The 14,214-nt window shown below is 38.7% G+C and overlaps 1 protein-coding gene across 3 annotated transcripts; it reads right to left on the bottom strand.

Moving 5' to 3' along the window:
* Nucleotides 1-1,808: 1,808 nt before the first annotated feature.
* On the bottom strand, nucleotides 1,809-13,881 carry LOC103713120 (isoamylase 1, chloroplastic). 3 transcript variants are annotated; one of them, XM_039129795.1, is made up of 18 exons: nucleotides 13,207-13,881; nucleotides 12,242-12,424; nucleotides 11,925-12,017; nucleotides 9,488-9,640; nucleotides 8,608-8,699; nucleotides 7,637-7,796; nucleotides 7,449-7,556; nucleotides 7,060-7,145; nucleotides 5,465-5,536; nucleotides 5,252-5,378; nucleotides 4,636-4,722; nucleotides 3,924-4,016; nucleotides 3,507-3,665; nucleotides 3,048-3,131; nucleotides 2,870-2,950; nucleotides 2,710-2,792; nucleotides 2,476-2,593; nucleotides 1,809-2,384 (listed from the first exon to the last, which is right to left on the bottom strand). In XM_039129795.1, exons 1-18 carry the CDS (start codon nucleotides 13,594-13,596, stop codon nucleotides 2,382-2,384), a joined length of 2,172 nt encoding a protein of 723 aa, XP_038985723.1. In that variant the 5' UTR covers nucleotides 13,597-13,881; the 3' UTR covers nucleotides 1,809-2,381. The 3 variants fall into 3 exon arrangements, with proteins under 3 accessions (XP_038985723.1, XP_038985722.1, XP_008798152.2); XM_039129794.1 differs by having other exon boundaries at nucleotides 1,809-2,394; nucleotides 13,207-13,880; XM_008799930.4 differs by having other exon boundaries at nucleotides 1,809-2,394; nucleotides 7,637-7,778; nucleotides 13,207-13,879.
* Between the last annotated feature and the right edge of the window lie 333 nt (nucleotides 13,882-14,214).

The raw sequence follows: 14,214 nt of genomic DNA on the forward strand, positions 1-14,214 counted from the left end.
GAGCTAGTTTGTTCATTAATCTTTTTTATGTAGATCATCTTTTATCACTATATTGACCTTTGATTTACCTGGAATTTGTTTACTCCCGAGGGTTCCACTGCTATTCATTGCGAGCTTCTGAGAATTTTTTGGGTGCTAACTGATGATGCATGTGAGTTATTGTCAGATTATTTGATACACTGTTAGGTTGTTCTGTGTATAGTACTTGCAGATTTGCTTCATATTGAACTTGCGTAACAGTCACTAGAAAAAGAAAAAAAAAGGGTCTATGTAGGGATCTATAATTAATTCCTCGTTCTGCAGGATCTGGAAAATCCTGGCTTTGTGTGAGACTTGTGATTTAGGCAGCGGAAAATAATAGAAAAAATATTAAAGGATCTCGATATAATATTACTTTCAAAGTCTGCTAAGGGAACTTGATGTAATTTTATTTTGTTATATAAGTTGGATTTGGATAGAAATACTGGACGAGTGTGAATCTATAAAGTCAATATCAAATAATTGAGAAAAAAAATTAGATAATTATGATTGTAATATTTTTTGGTCATTTCAACAGTAGACCAATTAATATGAAATTCTAGGTCGGGAATAATAAAAATATATCTAGAGAGCTGTAGTTAATTCTTTTTTTAATATATATTTTCAAAATTAATCCGACCTGCCGGCTTCACATGAAACATGCATGTAAGACCAGAAATTATTTTGAAATATGTCTACAGGGCTAGAAGTAATTTTTATTTCTGTCTAAAGTTCGCAATACTGCTGAATCTGTATGAAACTTGTCAGTTTAGGACCTGAACATAAGGCTCCATTCCAAAGCAAAAAAAAAAAAAAAAATGTATCCATTCAAGAATCTTTAAATAATTCTCCATCATTTTGTTAGGGCCAACAAACGTCCTTCCCTCAATGCTCGCTCTCTCTCTCTTTCCCCCATCCTCAATTTGCTATATGTTGGCGTCCATAAGGAAGTCGATACACCATTTTCCCCCCCCTGGCTGGCGAGCGTGAATCTCTTCCCTACCCAAAAATTTAATTCCCTAATTCTGCGTGCCTTTCAATCTCTCTTCCAAAGAGGGCCTCGTCTCCCTCCTTTTATAAAAAAAACCCTCTGCAAATATGACATCAGGAGCTCTTCTTTCTCCCTTCTATTTCTGACCATCGTTGGCGTGGTTTCTAAGACAAATCACTTCTCTCCATTCTCAATTCCATTCTCAACGAAGGAGAGTAGAAAACCCACCGTCAGTTCTTCGCTTCTTGTTCCCCTCCATTAATATGAAAATATCCATCTTTTCTCTCCCAAGATCCAACCTTTCCACTCTCACCAGTAAATTTGGTATATATTCCATGCGAGATTCATCCGAGCTAATCAAATACCGTACCATTTGGCAAAGCATCACAAATGAAATTCCTTATCAATCTAATGCTCACAAAATCGTGACGCCAAAATAGACGATAGCTATGAGCTAATAACTTTCCAAAAGATACGACTACCATGAACATGACTGTATCTGGGACCAAAAGACAAAACTACTTCATATTTTCCCATAACGGACTCTTCCATACTCAATTTCACCATCCATTGGGATCGAGATGAGATGCATCAGATAGGATATCCCTGACTTCATCTCTTATATTCTCAATATAATATTTGGACGATCCTTTTAAGTATTGAGATGAATATACAATAGCCATCCCATGCCGCGCATAATCCTGTGGGCATAACAGCACCCAAGCCCTTGTCAGGCCCCAACTTTCGAGATGCAGTGCAACGTCTGGTGCAGAAGGCAATGCCAACGAATCCAAAAACAAAAAAAGCAAAAAAACTCCAGGTAGATTTCATTCTTCCATCATTTTCCATACTTACAATAGCCCATAAAATGAGACAAAATGATTGGCATAGTACACAACAACATAGTGCATACGATGTAGGATATAACTCTAGACCTCCGGAATAGAGCAAATCCGCCTTCTTCCTCTTCTTCTTCTTTCTAGCTTGTTTTCTTTTTTAGTTCCTCCTCTTTCTTTCTTTGCTAGCTGGGATACACGTTATGAATTTGAAAAGCTTTATTCATCTTACTCTTGATAACTAAAATGCTCCTTTTATACATTTATTTATTTGCTAGAAGAAGATTATCACGCATCTGCTGGGTGCAGCATGAGGATAATGGAGGAGTAGCTGAGCATGGGGTAGAGGTTGGAATTGAGGAAGTGGGCATATTGTTTGACGGCAATGGCTCGGTCTGGAAGGTCGTCGGAGAGGAAGTCATAGGGTGTGGGCTTGCCTGTGTCCACCAGCGGCTCCCATCGGTAGCCTGGTCGGTCTGGCAGCATGATTGTCACCGGAAGATGGCTTGTGTTGAACGCCACATAGATTTCTCCCTTCACTGCATCCATCTGCCCCAAATTCACCATCAGTCCTTTCTTTCATAACCTTAGATATGCTGAGAGATGGAAGAAGACCAGACATAAAAATACCATGGAGAATGCCACAAACCGACTGGTTTTGGACCAGTCTGGCATCCCAGGCTGGTGGCCATGCCACTGGAGTCGTTCGGCTGTCGGGAAGTCGTCAAGGCCAAGAGATTCACATTCCCTGCAGTCCATCAAAAAACAGCTGAGTAGAGATAAAAAGAGAGACTCTGTTTGATGCTACTGTTGGTAAATGGTAAGCGGCAAGGAAAAATATTTGGTGATAGATCGGTGTTTTACTGGCGGAATTTAGTCATCAGACGGCAGAACCTATAGAAGTCCGATGATGATTCTTCCTTCCTATCCCATCGGAAATAGTTGAGCTGCAGCAAACAAGTAGAAATGGAATGAACAAGGATCAAAGAGAGTAAACCGAATGAGAATAAGGTCAGAACCTCACATAATTATCATGGCAGTAAGTATTGTTGTTGCCTCCTTTTGTGTGACCATACTCATCGCCCATGTAGATCATGGGAACGCCCTGTCAATAATATAAGGATATTAAGTGAACTACCAGAATGATTAGCCTTTTTTTTTATTTTATCCGACAGAGGTTGAGGTAATAGAAAAACTAATACTTGAGAAACCATCAAGCACAGGAAGAAGTTCCGCGTTTGCCTTTTTCTCAATCGTCTTACTGTTATACTTGCAAACTCTCCTTCCTGCATGCTCAAAATAAAGAATATTAGACTACATCTACTCAGGAATTTCTAGAGCTAAAGCTATATCATAAGTCAGCATGTGCTAATGCGGAAAAAACACCACCACCCATGCCCACTGTCAAAAATCATATAATATTGCAGAAAATAGAAAACAAAACAAGTTCAGGTCTTCTAAATCTCTCTGGCCATCCAGTTTAAAAACAATATGTTTAAAAACAATATGGCGGCATATTGAGAGCACAAGCTTCTCACTTCAGCTCAGGAAGGACAAAAATTTAAAGAGAATAGTCACAAGATAGAAGTTAAGGAATACACAGCAAAAAATTCATCTACAAGCTAAATTTTCTATCTCCAGAGAGAATTGTAGAGGTTTACCTCCCCACAATTCCAGCTTAGATTGTGATTTTCTCCATCTCTGTTATCTTCACCATTGGACAAGTTATACTTGTTGTTATATGTAACCAGATCAGCCAAAGTAAATCCATCATGTGCGCACACAAAGTTGATGCTATGCCAGGGTTTTCTTCCTCCCCCCTGATTCAGACTATCGGTGATTAATACAAGCCAAATTAGAGTAACTGCTTGCAGCTATACACAACAAGTTGCCATTCCTTATGACAGAATATACTGGAAAAATACATAGGAGAATGCCTCAACCGGCAACTAAAGAAGAGGAAGGCAATAAAAATAACCAATACTCTGCACATGCTAAACATATCCATCTGGGCATGAATTGGAATTATGCTCCCAGATAATGCGATGCCACATATGTAGAACTTATACAACAATTACCTGGTATAGGTTTGGGCTTCCACAAAGGCACTGAGCAAATGCTCCAGAAAATCCATCAGTACCTTTAATGAATTGCCGCACTGTGTCCCGGTACTGAGCATAGAGACAATATAAGTGAGACTGCAAGTGGGACTAAAAAGGCATAATAGATACACAATCTGTATACTTTCACAACCATAAAGTGTTAAAGCCCAGCATAGAATCTGGTGCTCACAGAATATAAGCATAGACAATCATCTCTAGGTAATGCAAGGGGTTGTCCCCGCACTTCCCCCTCTCCTGTGCTAAAAAGAACCACACAAACTCACACGTATCCGATATCATTTTTTTTCCTGATAGGTTGCAAGCTTTATCATGAGAGAGGCAACTACATGCAGCCTGATTGCGATTCTGAGGAAGGATTATGGTGTGATAAGTCATGCATCTGCGGGTCAAGGGCTGATAGCCTGCTACAGTACATGTTGCATGGAATTCACTCCTACTTTTTTTCTTTCATGCAAAATTGCTAATATTAAATTCTTTTTGATTTTCCTGTTTAAAACTTTTTTTTGGTAATTACATTTGTCATCAATCATTCTCATGTGCCCAGCTATTACTTCAAATTTTCCATGTACCATGTATTCTTGTATTTAATTTCATATAATACAATTATATTTCTTAATTTCATTGCTTCAATATCAAATGCATTCCTGAACAAAAATATGTAACTAACCTGCCCATTCCATTCAGACCAAATACTCCAATGAGGAAAGTCACCGACTTGGTAAAGGCCTCCCGCATCCCATGCTTCAGCAATTAACTGTTCAACAAGAGAAGCAAAGAAAAGCTACTAAGTCAGAGCCTTTCAGATAAGAAAGAATAGAACTCGTATCAATAAAGATATGTGCTGATTGATTATAGTTCAAATCAAGGTTTCAAGTATTAGTTTCAGTACCTGTACCAGCACCCAATAGGCACCATGTCGGTGTGACAAAGTTTTTGGTACAAAAACTCAGTACAAGGAGTGTACCGGGTACCAGTTCCCGATTTATATGGTACGGTTCTCTTGGAATGGACCAGTACAGTCCGGTACTCAAAACCATGGTTCAAAGTTCAAATTATGCAAAATTGATTGGTCAAGAACAAAAAAATAGCACAAAACAACATGAATAAGAATATTAATAACAATTGAAAATAAATTGTTCTAATAGATATTAAGAGCTATGATACATGAACTGCTGCAAAATTGCATCCTGGGAAAAGCCAGTAGTGATTTCCACTAAATTCAATAAATAGAAATTATTGAAATTTATGGACATTCCCAAAAGAAATTTGTTTGGCATAATTACCTTGACCTTGCTGAGGATTGGATCATTGCTCATCATGTCAATGAGTGGAGGGCTACCAAGGGGGGTTCCAGTTGTGAATGGATCACCTTCTATTGGATTTCCATATACATTAACTGGATCCCATAAGCTTAAATGAACAAAAACATAAAAAGGAAAAACATAAGGATGTTGTAAAAGGAATATGTACAACAAGTGAGGTGTGTAATAGTCAACCTGGAACTCCTGGTCATGATAGAAGCAAGATCAAAGCGAAATCCATCAACATGCATTTCTGTGACCCAGTATCTGTTATACAGAAACAAAGTAAACCTCATTTTGCAAGATAGAAAAATCTTACAAGAGCAGTAGTTAAATTACAAGTTCTCAACTGAACTCAGATTATAAAAGTTGTGCATTAGTTTAAGATTGTCTGATAGAATAAATTTAACATGACAACACCATATATTGGTAATGCCTGACATGCGTGGTCGGCGGAACCATCCCGAATCGCCCAGTTCGGAGCGTATCGAGCCGTATCGCGGCGGACTGGAATGGTTCCGGCAACCAAAGCGAGAAACCAGGATGGAGAGGGAGAAGGAAAAAGAGGAAGAGAGAGAGAGAAAGCGGGGGATGAAGAGAGAGGGAGAGGAAGGAAGAGAGAAGGAGGGTTGCGGAGGCGGAACCCTTCCTCCGCCCCACCGCGCGGCTCTCCGGCCCTCCGCCACCCTCCTTCTCTCTCCCTCTCTCGCTCCCCCTTCTCTCTCTCGTTTTTTCGCTCTCCGGTTCTCCCTCTCCCCCAGCTCCTCTACTGTGTCGGTACGAGCCTGGCACGGGGGCATACTAACTCGTGCCACTGGGCAGCCGGTCCGGGCCCCTGTTCCGGCACAGCAATCCTTGCTGGCATGGACCAACTATATGTAGCAGGCACTATAGGTTTTGAAAGAGTAGCAGTAAAATACATGACTAATAATATGCATTATGCAGTTTACAAAATTTACTTATAATATGCATTATGCAATTTACAAAATTTTCTTAGAAATAAATTCTTCAAACCAGATTCATTACCACTCTGAGAACCTTAAGCTTTCAGGTTTATTTAAAAATTATGCCAAGTTATGAGAGAAGTTTTACTCTAAACTTTTGAAAAAGGAATCATGAGAAGAAGAATGCAACTGCTATAAGAAAAATGAAGATGATAATTGCCTGTTCCATGGTACAATATTGTATATAAGAGTGATGAGAGTTTTTCCCCAATTTTCCTTTTTGAGGGGTTTGGCGAGTCCAGAGAAGTATAAAACTTGACTTCCAATGAGTGTCTAGGCAACTTTGGGTGAAAGGGTGGGATTGACAAAGATCTTTCATCCAGGAACAAATGAAGAACAACAGATATCAGTTTACTCTTCTGTTCTTTATGATAAAGTTGAAGCTTTGGATGCTTCATTTATCTCAATCAGATCATTTTTTTTAACTAAATATAAATTTTATTACTTATTATTAGTGTTTTCTCAGTTATTGTGTTCCATGTATCTCTATTTCCAGAATGCATAAAACATGAAAAATAACTGGTGACCACTGACATACTTCTAAGCACTCAGAGGTCATCAAATGTTCAATTTATTTGCAGAAAAAATTGCTCTGTAAAGCGATTAATATCAGTTAATTTTGGAGATTATTGAAATGCTGCACACCCCAACTATCTAGCTTTGGCACATTAGCAGAAATGCGCAAATGACCGCAAGATCATGCGACCATCTCGTTCATGACTAATTAAAATTTAAAACTAAAATGATAGGAAATTTTACAAGAAAAACAAAATCTGGAGAGTCTACCTCAAACAATCTACTATAAATTGACGAACCGTAGGATGATTACAGTTGAATGTGTTTCCGCAACCCGAATAATTATAGGACTCACCCTGTAGAAAAATAAAATGTTTGTATTTCTGTAGTTGATGGAACACTCAAGATGCAATGTCACAATACATATATAAATATATATGTGCATATATACATATGCACATACCTTCATTTTTTATATATGTATGTATGTAAAAGAAATTAGAGGAAGAACAGGTTACGTCTGCACTGATCAAATAAAGATCTCTTGGTAAAAGTAAATGGGTAATTTGTCCAAAAAAGGTCTTCCATAAAGGATTTTTCTCATATTCTCATGCATACACATGACAAAGAAACAAGTTACTGACAATGTGGGAACTAACCTTAGGTGCAAGCATATAATAAGTGCTGTTGTCAATGCCCCTAAATGATAATATGGGACCATTCTCATTCCCTTCAGCTGTGTGATTGAAAACGACATCCAGGAGCACCTATTGAAATTCAAGTGAGAAAAATCAGCAGATATTAAAGATGAAGATAACATAGAATAGGCACCCATCTCCCTAGTTACCTCAATGCCTTTTTTATGAGCTTCTCTAACAAGAGTCTTAAATTCATTAATTGCATCAAGGCCACAGTTATTCATCCCAGCTGATGAATACCTTATCATTGGTGAAAAATAGTTTACTGTTGAGTATCCCCAGAAATTCAACCTGAAATGAGGTAAAAAGCTTCAAGGAAAACGATAAGAAATTCTCCATAAAGGATGCACAAAATTATTATCGAGGAAGTTATTGAAGTTTTTTTTTTCTTTTCCCTTAGAGTGATAGAAAATGAGAAGCCTGAAAAATGGGCACCGACTGTCTGTAGAGCATTTATAAAAGATAACTCAAAATGCTCTAAGGTTTAAAAATACTGGCACCGAACTGCATACCTTTTTTCCATCAGAATAGTATGATATTAGTACAGTACTGATAACGATCATATGTACCAAAACTGACAACTTTCAAAAAATTGAAAGGTCATTGGTACGGATTGGTACAGTCAATACAGTACGATTGATAAGAACCAGTCCCTGTTTCGACATCCCAGCACCCACACTAATGCCAATTTCGTGCCAGAATGGTAAAGTAATGGTTGTACCATCCTGTTTCGGCGGTTTCTAAAACCATAATTACAAGAAAGGCTGATAGCATTGAGTTGGCTTTAAAATCCGCAAGACAAACTTTGTAAAGCAAGACACTTTAATTTGTGCAGAAGGGTCAAAAGGTTGGAAAGACTCAAAATTTAAAGCAAATTAGACTTGACTGAAAATAATGATAGAACTTGGTTACAACAACCATCATAGATATATTAAATTTTTGCTACAGTACCTAACTTAACACACCTTTAAATTAAAGATAGTAATAACAACTATTTTTCCATGGGAGTTAATTTCTTGAAGGGTCAGATGCATTTACCAGCACAGACATATACACAATGATAATCTGCTAAATAATTAATTAAAAATATTAATAAACTTTCGAGATCAAGTCCACATACTTATTCTCACCAAGGATGGAGTTGTAGCTGAAGTACTCCAGCTCATTAAACTCTTGACACGGCATTAGCTCTATGCAATTGACTCCAAGCTCCTGTAGTTTTTTAAATACTCAACTATGAACCAGAAAGAAGAGAAAAAAAATCTTATATTGGCGACAATAAACTCCAAGCATCACGAGTTTACCTACAATGACAAATCAAACCTTCCATTTAGAAATTACCAAATCTACATATTGAAATCGTTACATTGAATGGTTACCAGCAGCACATTCTTAGATTGCAGGTTGCTGGGAATAAGTTATGGATAATCAAACTTACAGCATGGTGACTTGCAGATATCACAAGTTTCTTGTCGAAGTGAAAAATTATAGTGCATTGGATTGTGTAAGCAGAATTCGGTATATATCTTAGACCAAGGACAAACATAATAAAAAAGGGAACCGTAAAGACACTGACAGCCACCATCGCCAATGAAGTTTTCAAGAATAAAAGGGATGAATATAGGTATGCACACTAGATAGACAGATTCTTCAACAGGTTTCAATTTCTATAGATATGCTTCCACGTATGTACGTACATATATGCTTACGTACATATATGCTTACATAAGCCATACACTGCAGCACTCTAATTTGACATGTCAGAAACATTATCATCAGCTAAAAGTGTGAATGTATATCCAAATACTCGAACCCTAGTTATCGAAATTGAGAAATATTTCCTTCTCATACTTTTCACACTATTGCATGGATGTTAGGGAAAGTACAATAATCCAGATACATAGCAATATTACTTGATGCCTGATAAGAAAGGAAGAAATGTTAATTTCTGATGGGCATAGAAACCTCAATGATATAAATCCCACTATAATAACACTTACCTTCAAATGGTCAAGTTTATTTGCTGCACCAAGGTAAGTCCCTGGGGAATCTGTCCTACTCGAATCATGCCTTGTGAAGCCTCTTACATGCATTTCATAAATTATGAGGTCTTTCTGAGCATAGTTTAAAGGTAAATCTCCCTCCCAATCAAACTGAGAACATTAAAGATAGCATGCTGAAATTAAACCCAGAGGAAAGATGAAGCAATACATTACCAAAAGAAATTTAATATGAAAAAATATTTCAAAGTACAGGCATGACATAATCTAGACAATCACGAAACTACTAACATCTTGCAATTTAAAACAAGAAATGAAGTTTATTAAATCAACAATTTATATAAGCCAAAAACACACTATAAAACTAAAGATATAAAAACTGTCCTGTGCATATATATGATGAAATAAGTTAAAGTGAGGTGCATATATATTGTTGGCTAGTTTTGGATCTTTTCTATGCTTCAATCAAGGTCGCCGTACCAGTTGGTACCATACCGGACGTACCGTACCATACTGGTACCGAACCGATACAGTCTTGTACAGTAACAACACTCGGTACGACTCGCCGTCTCATACTATATCGTGTACCAACACTATAATAGGATGGTACCAATATAGGGTCAAACCTCACTTCAATGTGTTGAAAAAATTTCAGAACTCAAGTAATAAACACTGTCCCAGAAATATATATGATGAAGTAAGTTAAGTAACTTGCACCATCAAAGGGTTAAGCCTTTTGATTGTAAATGAATGACATGTGCATAAATTCCGCAAGCCTCCATGCCATCCATATTGCACCACCAGTGCCTCTTACAGTGGCATGATTGCAATGACCTGGAAATCATGGAGAAGCTGATTGGGACTTGAATCCTTGACTTCCTCCATGCCATGCACCGTCAAAGGTTTAAGGCTTTTGATTGTAAATAGATGATGTGTGCATAAATTCTTCTTCTTTTTGTTCTTCTTCTTCCTCCACTAGTGCCTCTAACAGTGGCACAATCGCAATAACCTAGAAATCCTGGAGCAGCTGATTGGACTTGAACCCTTGATTTCCTCCATGCCATGCACCACCAAAGGCTTAAGGCTTTTGATTGTAACTAGATGATGTGTGCATAAATTCTTCTTCTTTTTGTTCTTCTTCTTCCTCCACTAGTGCCTCTAACAGTGGCACAATTGCAATAACCTGGAAATCATGGAGCAGCTGATTGGACTTGAACCCTTGACTTCCTTCAAAGAAAACAAAGTTCTGAGTACATGGACTAAGCTGTAGTTAGTTAAATGAAACAAGTGATTGTTGCGTTATTCTCAGATTAATTTCCAGGCTACCTTATTGTAGGTCATCATGTGCTTTTCAAATTGTCATGTGATCATGTGACCTATTAAGCTATTCTGTGGCATTTTATCTAACATTGCTATGTATAACCCCTGCAATGGACAAAATCAAACAATCCCTTTTTTCTAAGTGAAAAGCCCAAAACGTGATGATAGAATTCTTTATCCACCCAACCCATCTGCTTTAGAACCATCCTATTATTCTTCAGTCTTGACAAATAAGAAGCACTACAAGTTCAATTTGCCAAAGGCATTTTCTTGTTCAAGTACACAGGCAAGGTCAGCTCAGAACTTTTCAATGCTGGTCATTGTTGCTTTAAATATGCAGTGACAAATTAGTTAGCCATGCAACTGCCACTAATAATGAATTGACTGCTCAAAAGAAGATGTCCAAGCTTCCTTTCATCCTTTCCACAGCAGCTCACTTAATCTTTTAGGTTCCATTCCACAAGCTAATAAGCCTATTGTCCTCAACATTCATAACCTTCTTTTCCTTGGGTACCCAAGCAACAAAAGTTGCACTAATGCTTCTCTAAGAAAGTTGGCTAACATAAAAATGTTTTACAGAGAAGAAAGTGAAGAGGAGAGGGTGGGGGGGCTGGGGTGGTGTGGTGGGGGGAGGGAAGGGGAGAGGTAGAGAGGTAAAGAGAGATCATCCTATCATTGAGCTTTCTGGTCTCCATTCAAAATGCCTTCCAATTCAACCTCTGTTAATCTCTCAAAATTCCAAAATTTCAAGTATGTAACTGCTAGAATTTTCTCCTTTTCAAGGTAACAAGTCAATTAAGCCAGTTTCATAGTTTCCTCAAGCTGATTGTTGAAATATGAGTTTCTATACATACAGCAACAGAAAAATCTAAATGAAAGTAGGCATCCTAATTAACTACTGTTAACTATAACTATAGAGTTCAGCTTATCCCTGTGTTTATGCATCAAAAATCATGAAATTGTTAACCAGAATTTGAAGTTCAAGCAATATAGAAACAAGAATATACAAAATGAAAATAACACCTTAAAGTTCAAAGGAGAAAAGAAAAGAACATAAACAATAAGGATCAATAAATGACTACAAATGCAGTGCAGTGCCCGTAACACATAAAAATACCTCATCGTCGGAAATCGGTATCATACCAGCCATCTGAGGCCAACAATCGCCACCAGGGCCCAAGACACCATAATCCCCTCTGCTTATAACTGCCTAAACAAAACAGGAGGGTCAATTGTAGTGCATAATCTTCAGGGATTGGCGCAGGAATTGTAGTGCATAATCTTAGAATGAGTCACCATCAGTCATACAGCTTAAGGTATTAACTGCTCCAACTTGCAAGAATGAATATTAACTAGAATACTGACATTCAACTGCATTATACTGACAAAAATACAAATTGATCTAACTAATGCAACAAAAAAAGAAAAACAAACCTTAGCATAAGGATCCAACAAGATCCGAGAATAATCAAAGGAGTGCCCTTCTTCAGGAGAAAATTTTCCATCAAACTTGTACCCATATAGCATATCCCTAAATTCACCTTGAACAAAAACATGCCACATGTCCCCAGTCTTGTTGAACAGTGGGTCAAGGGAGATCTGCTCCGTCACTCTATTCTGCACCAAAAGGTGAAGAAAGAAACAGTGGAACATCAAAAACGAGTTTAAGCCTTAAGAAGTAGGACCTTTTTCAGCAATCTATGTTTGCTAGACCATATAAATGATAACCAAATCTTGGGGAGAATGTGAAGTTCTGCTTTTAAATAAGAAGCATGTGCTAATGCTAAGGTTATTGAACTCGGATGCCCCAATGAATCTAAATAGCCACCAACAGTGAATTTTCCCTTTAAATTTGAGTTTACTTTTTCCCTCTTCCAATGGATGACCTCGGTTTAAGGTCAAAATCTTGAGCTGCAAAATAGCACTGTCAACCACTATGAAACGACACCAACTATGAATTTTCCCTTTAAATTTGAGTTTACTTTTTCCCTCTTCCAATGGATGACCTCGGTTTAAGGTCAAAATCTTGAGCTGCAAAATAGCACTGTCAACCAAAAACCACAGTTTACTTTTTTCCTCAACTTCAAGCATCACTTTATTAACAATATCTTAAACTCCATTTCAATCATACAGAGGGTATCTTCTTTTAATCATCATGCAAATGAAGGTAAAGCTACTTCAATAATACTGCCTACTTAACACCCTGGAGACAAATTACTCCAATTAAAGGCAAGAAGCATGAATAGAATCAATTGAATGGAGCAAGCAGAAGGTAGCCAGATTTTTTTTTTTTTTTTGAAAGAAAAAAAAAACCAACTTTCACATTAAAACACACCCAACAGCTCTAATTCAATAAGAACTCAGGTGGAAAACCATAAAACTATATCAGTAAAACTTACTGCTTTCAGATCAGAAAGGGTGAAGAGGCAAAGCGTCACTGCCGAAGCGCTACTGGAACAAATAGCAAAATTGACACCTCCATTGCAAGCCGTAGCACCAAGTGGTGCCGGCGTCCCCGCGAGCACTTTGAATACCGCCAGCCCCGGCCGCTCAGCCACAGCTGTCTCCACCTCGGCAGCCCCTGTACTACTTGCATGGATGACCAAAGACTCCTTTCTGTTGCGGATCCCCGACATTGTCATCACCACCACCGATGATCCCACCCGATCCCGACTTCTCTCTCGCTTTGCACTAACCCTCGAGTGTTTGTGGAAAACTCCTAATTTGCTCCTCCATCTACCAAAGCTCGAAGGAGAAACCAGACTCGGAACGTCCTTTGCCAGCTCCATCAGTGGCAAGGCCAAGGAATCGAGAGAGAAACCTGGTACAACAGGAATTGGAAGATATAAAGATTGGACAAATGATAAGCGAGGAAGGACTCACGGATCAGAGGAACTGCAGTAGGATTCGAAGGGATCGAGCTCGGAATTGGGGTTTGGGAGAACCCTAGGGTTGGGCCCTGTAGGTTCCGGGCACTTCTGGGATCGGGAACCAGTGGGGTTGGGAGTCGGGTCTCGGGAGAGAGGATGGGGTGAGGGAGTTTGGATCTGAGGGGTGTTTGTCGGGGGCTGTTCCCGCTCGCGCCTTTTGGTTCACTAGGTGTACCCGCACGCAAGACGCCACTTTCCACTCTATCCTCCCGGCTGTCGTTGGCATGCTGATGTGACTCGTGATTCAATCAGGGCCGTCCAAATAGTACATGTTGTAGGGTTTCCGAATTTAGTCCTACATCGATTGGATAGCGGAAAGGACTGTGCCTTATAATGGTGGGCTCAAAGCCTTTCCTTGCGAGGCACCTTTTGTGGGGCAAAACCGTGAGGGGTGGCTCCCGCCTCGAAGCATATTGCTAAACGAACTTAGGTATGAGTAGACAATACCTCGTAGGGGACATAGCTCGCTTTCCCACT

The sequence above is a fragment of the Phoenix dactylifera genome, chromosome 9 (assembly GCF_009389715.1).
Source record: "Phoenix dactylifera cultivar Barhee BC4 chromosome 9, palm_55x_up_171113_PBpolish2nd_filt_p, whole genome shotgun sequence".
NCBI lineage: Eukaryota > Viridiplantae > Streptophyta > Magnoliopsida > Arecales > Arecaceae > Phoenix > Phoenix dactylifera.

What these genes read in the sequence shown, in the direction of transcription:
- LOC103713120 (XM_039129794.1), bottom strand. Translation starts at nt 13,596, where the DNA reads ATGGAGCTGGCAAAGGACGTTCCGAGTCTGGTTTCTCCTTCGAGCTTT. An exon ending in CAATCCTCAGCAAGGTCAAG is followed by an intron (nt 4,723 to 5,251) that starts GTAATTATGCCA and finishes CTTGTTGAACAG; the next exon opens with TTAATTGCTGAAGCATGGGA. An exon ending in GGTTTGTGGCATTCTCCATG is followed by an intron (nt 2,395 to 2,475) that starts GTATTTTTATGT and finishes AATTTGGGGCAG; the next exon opens with ATGGATGCAGTGAAGGGAGA.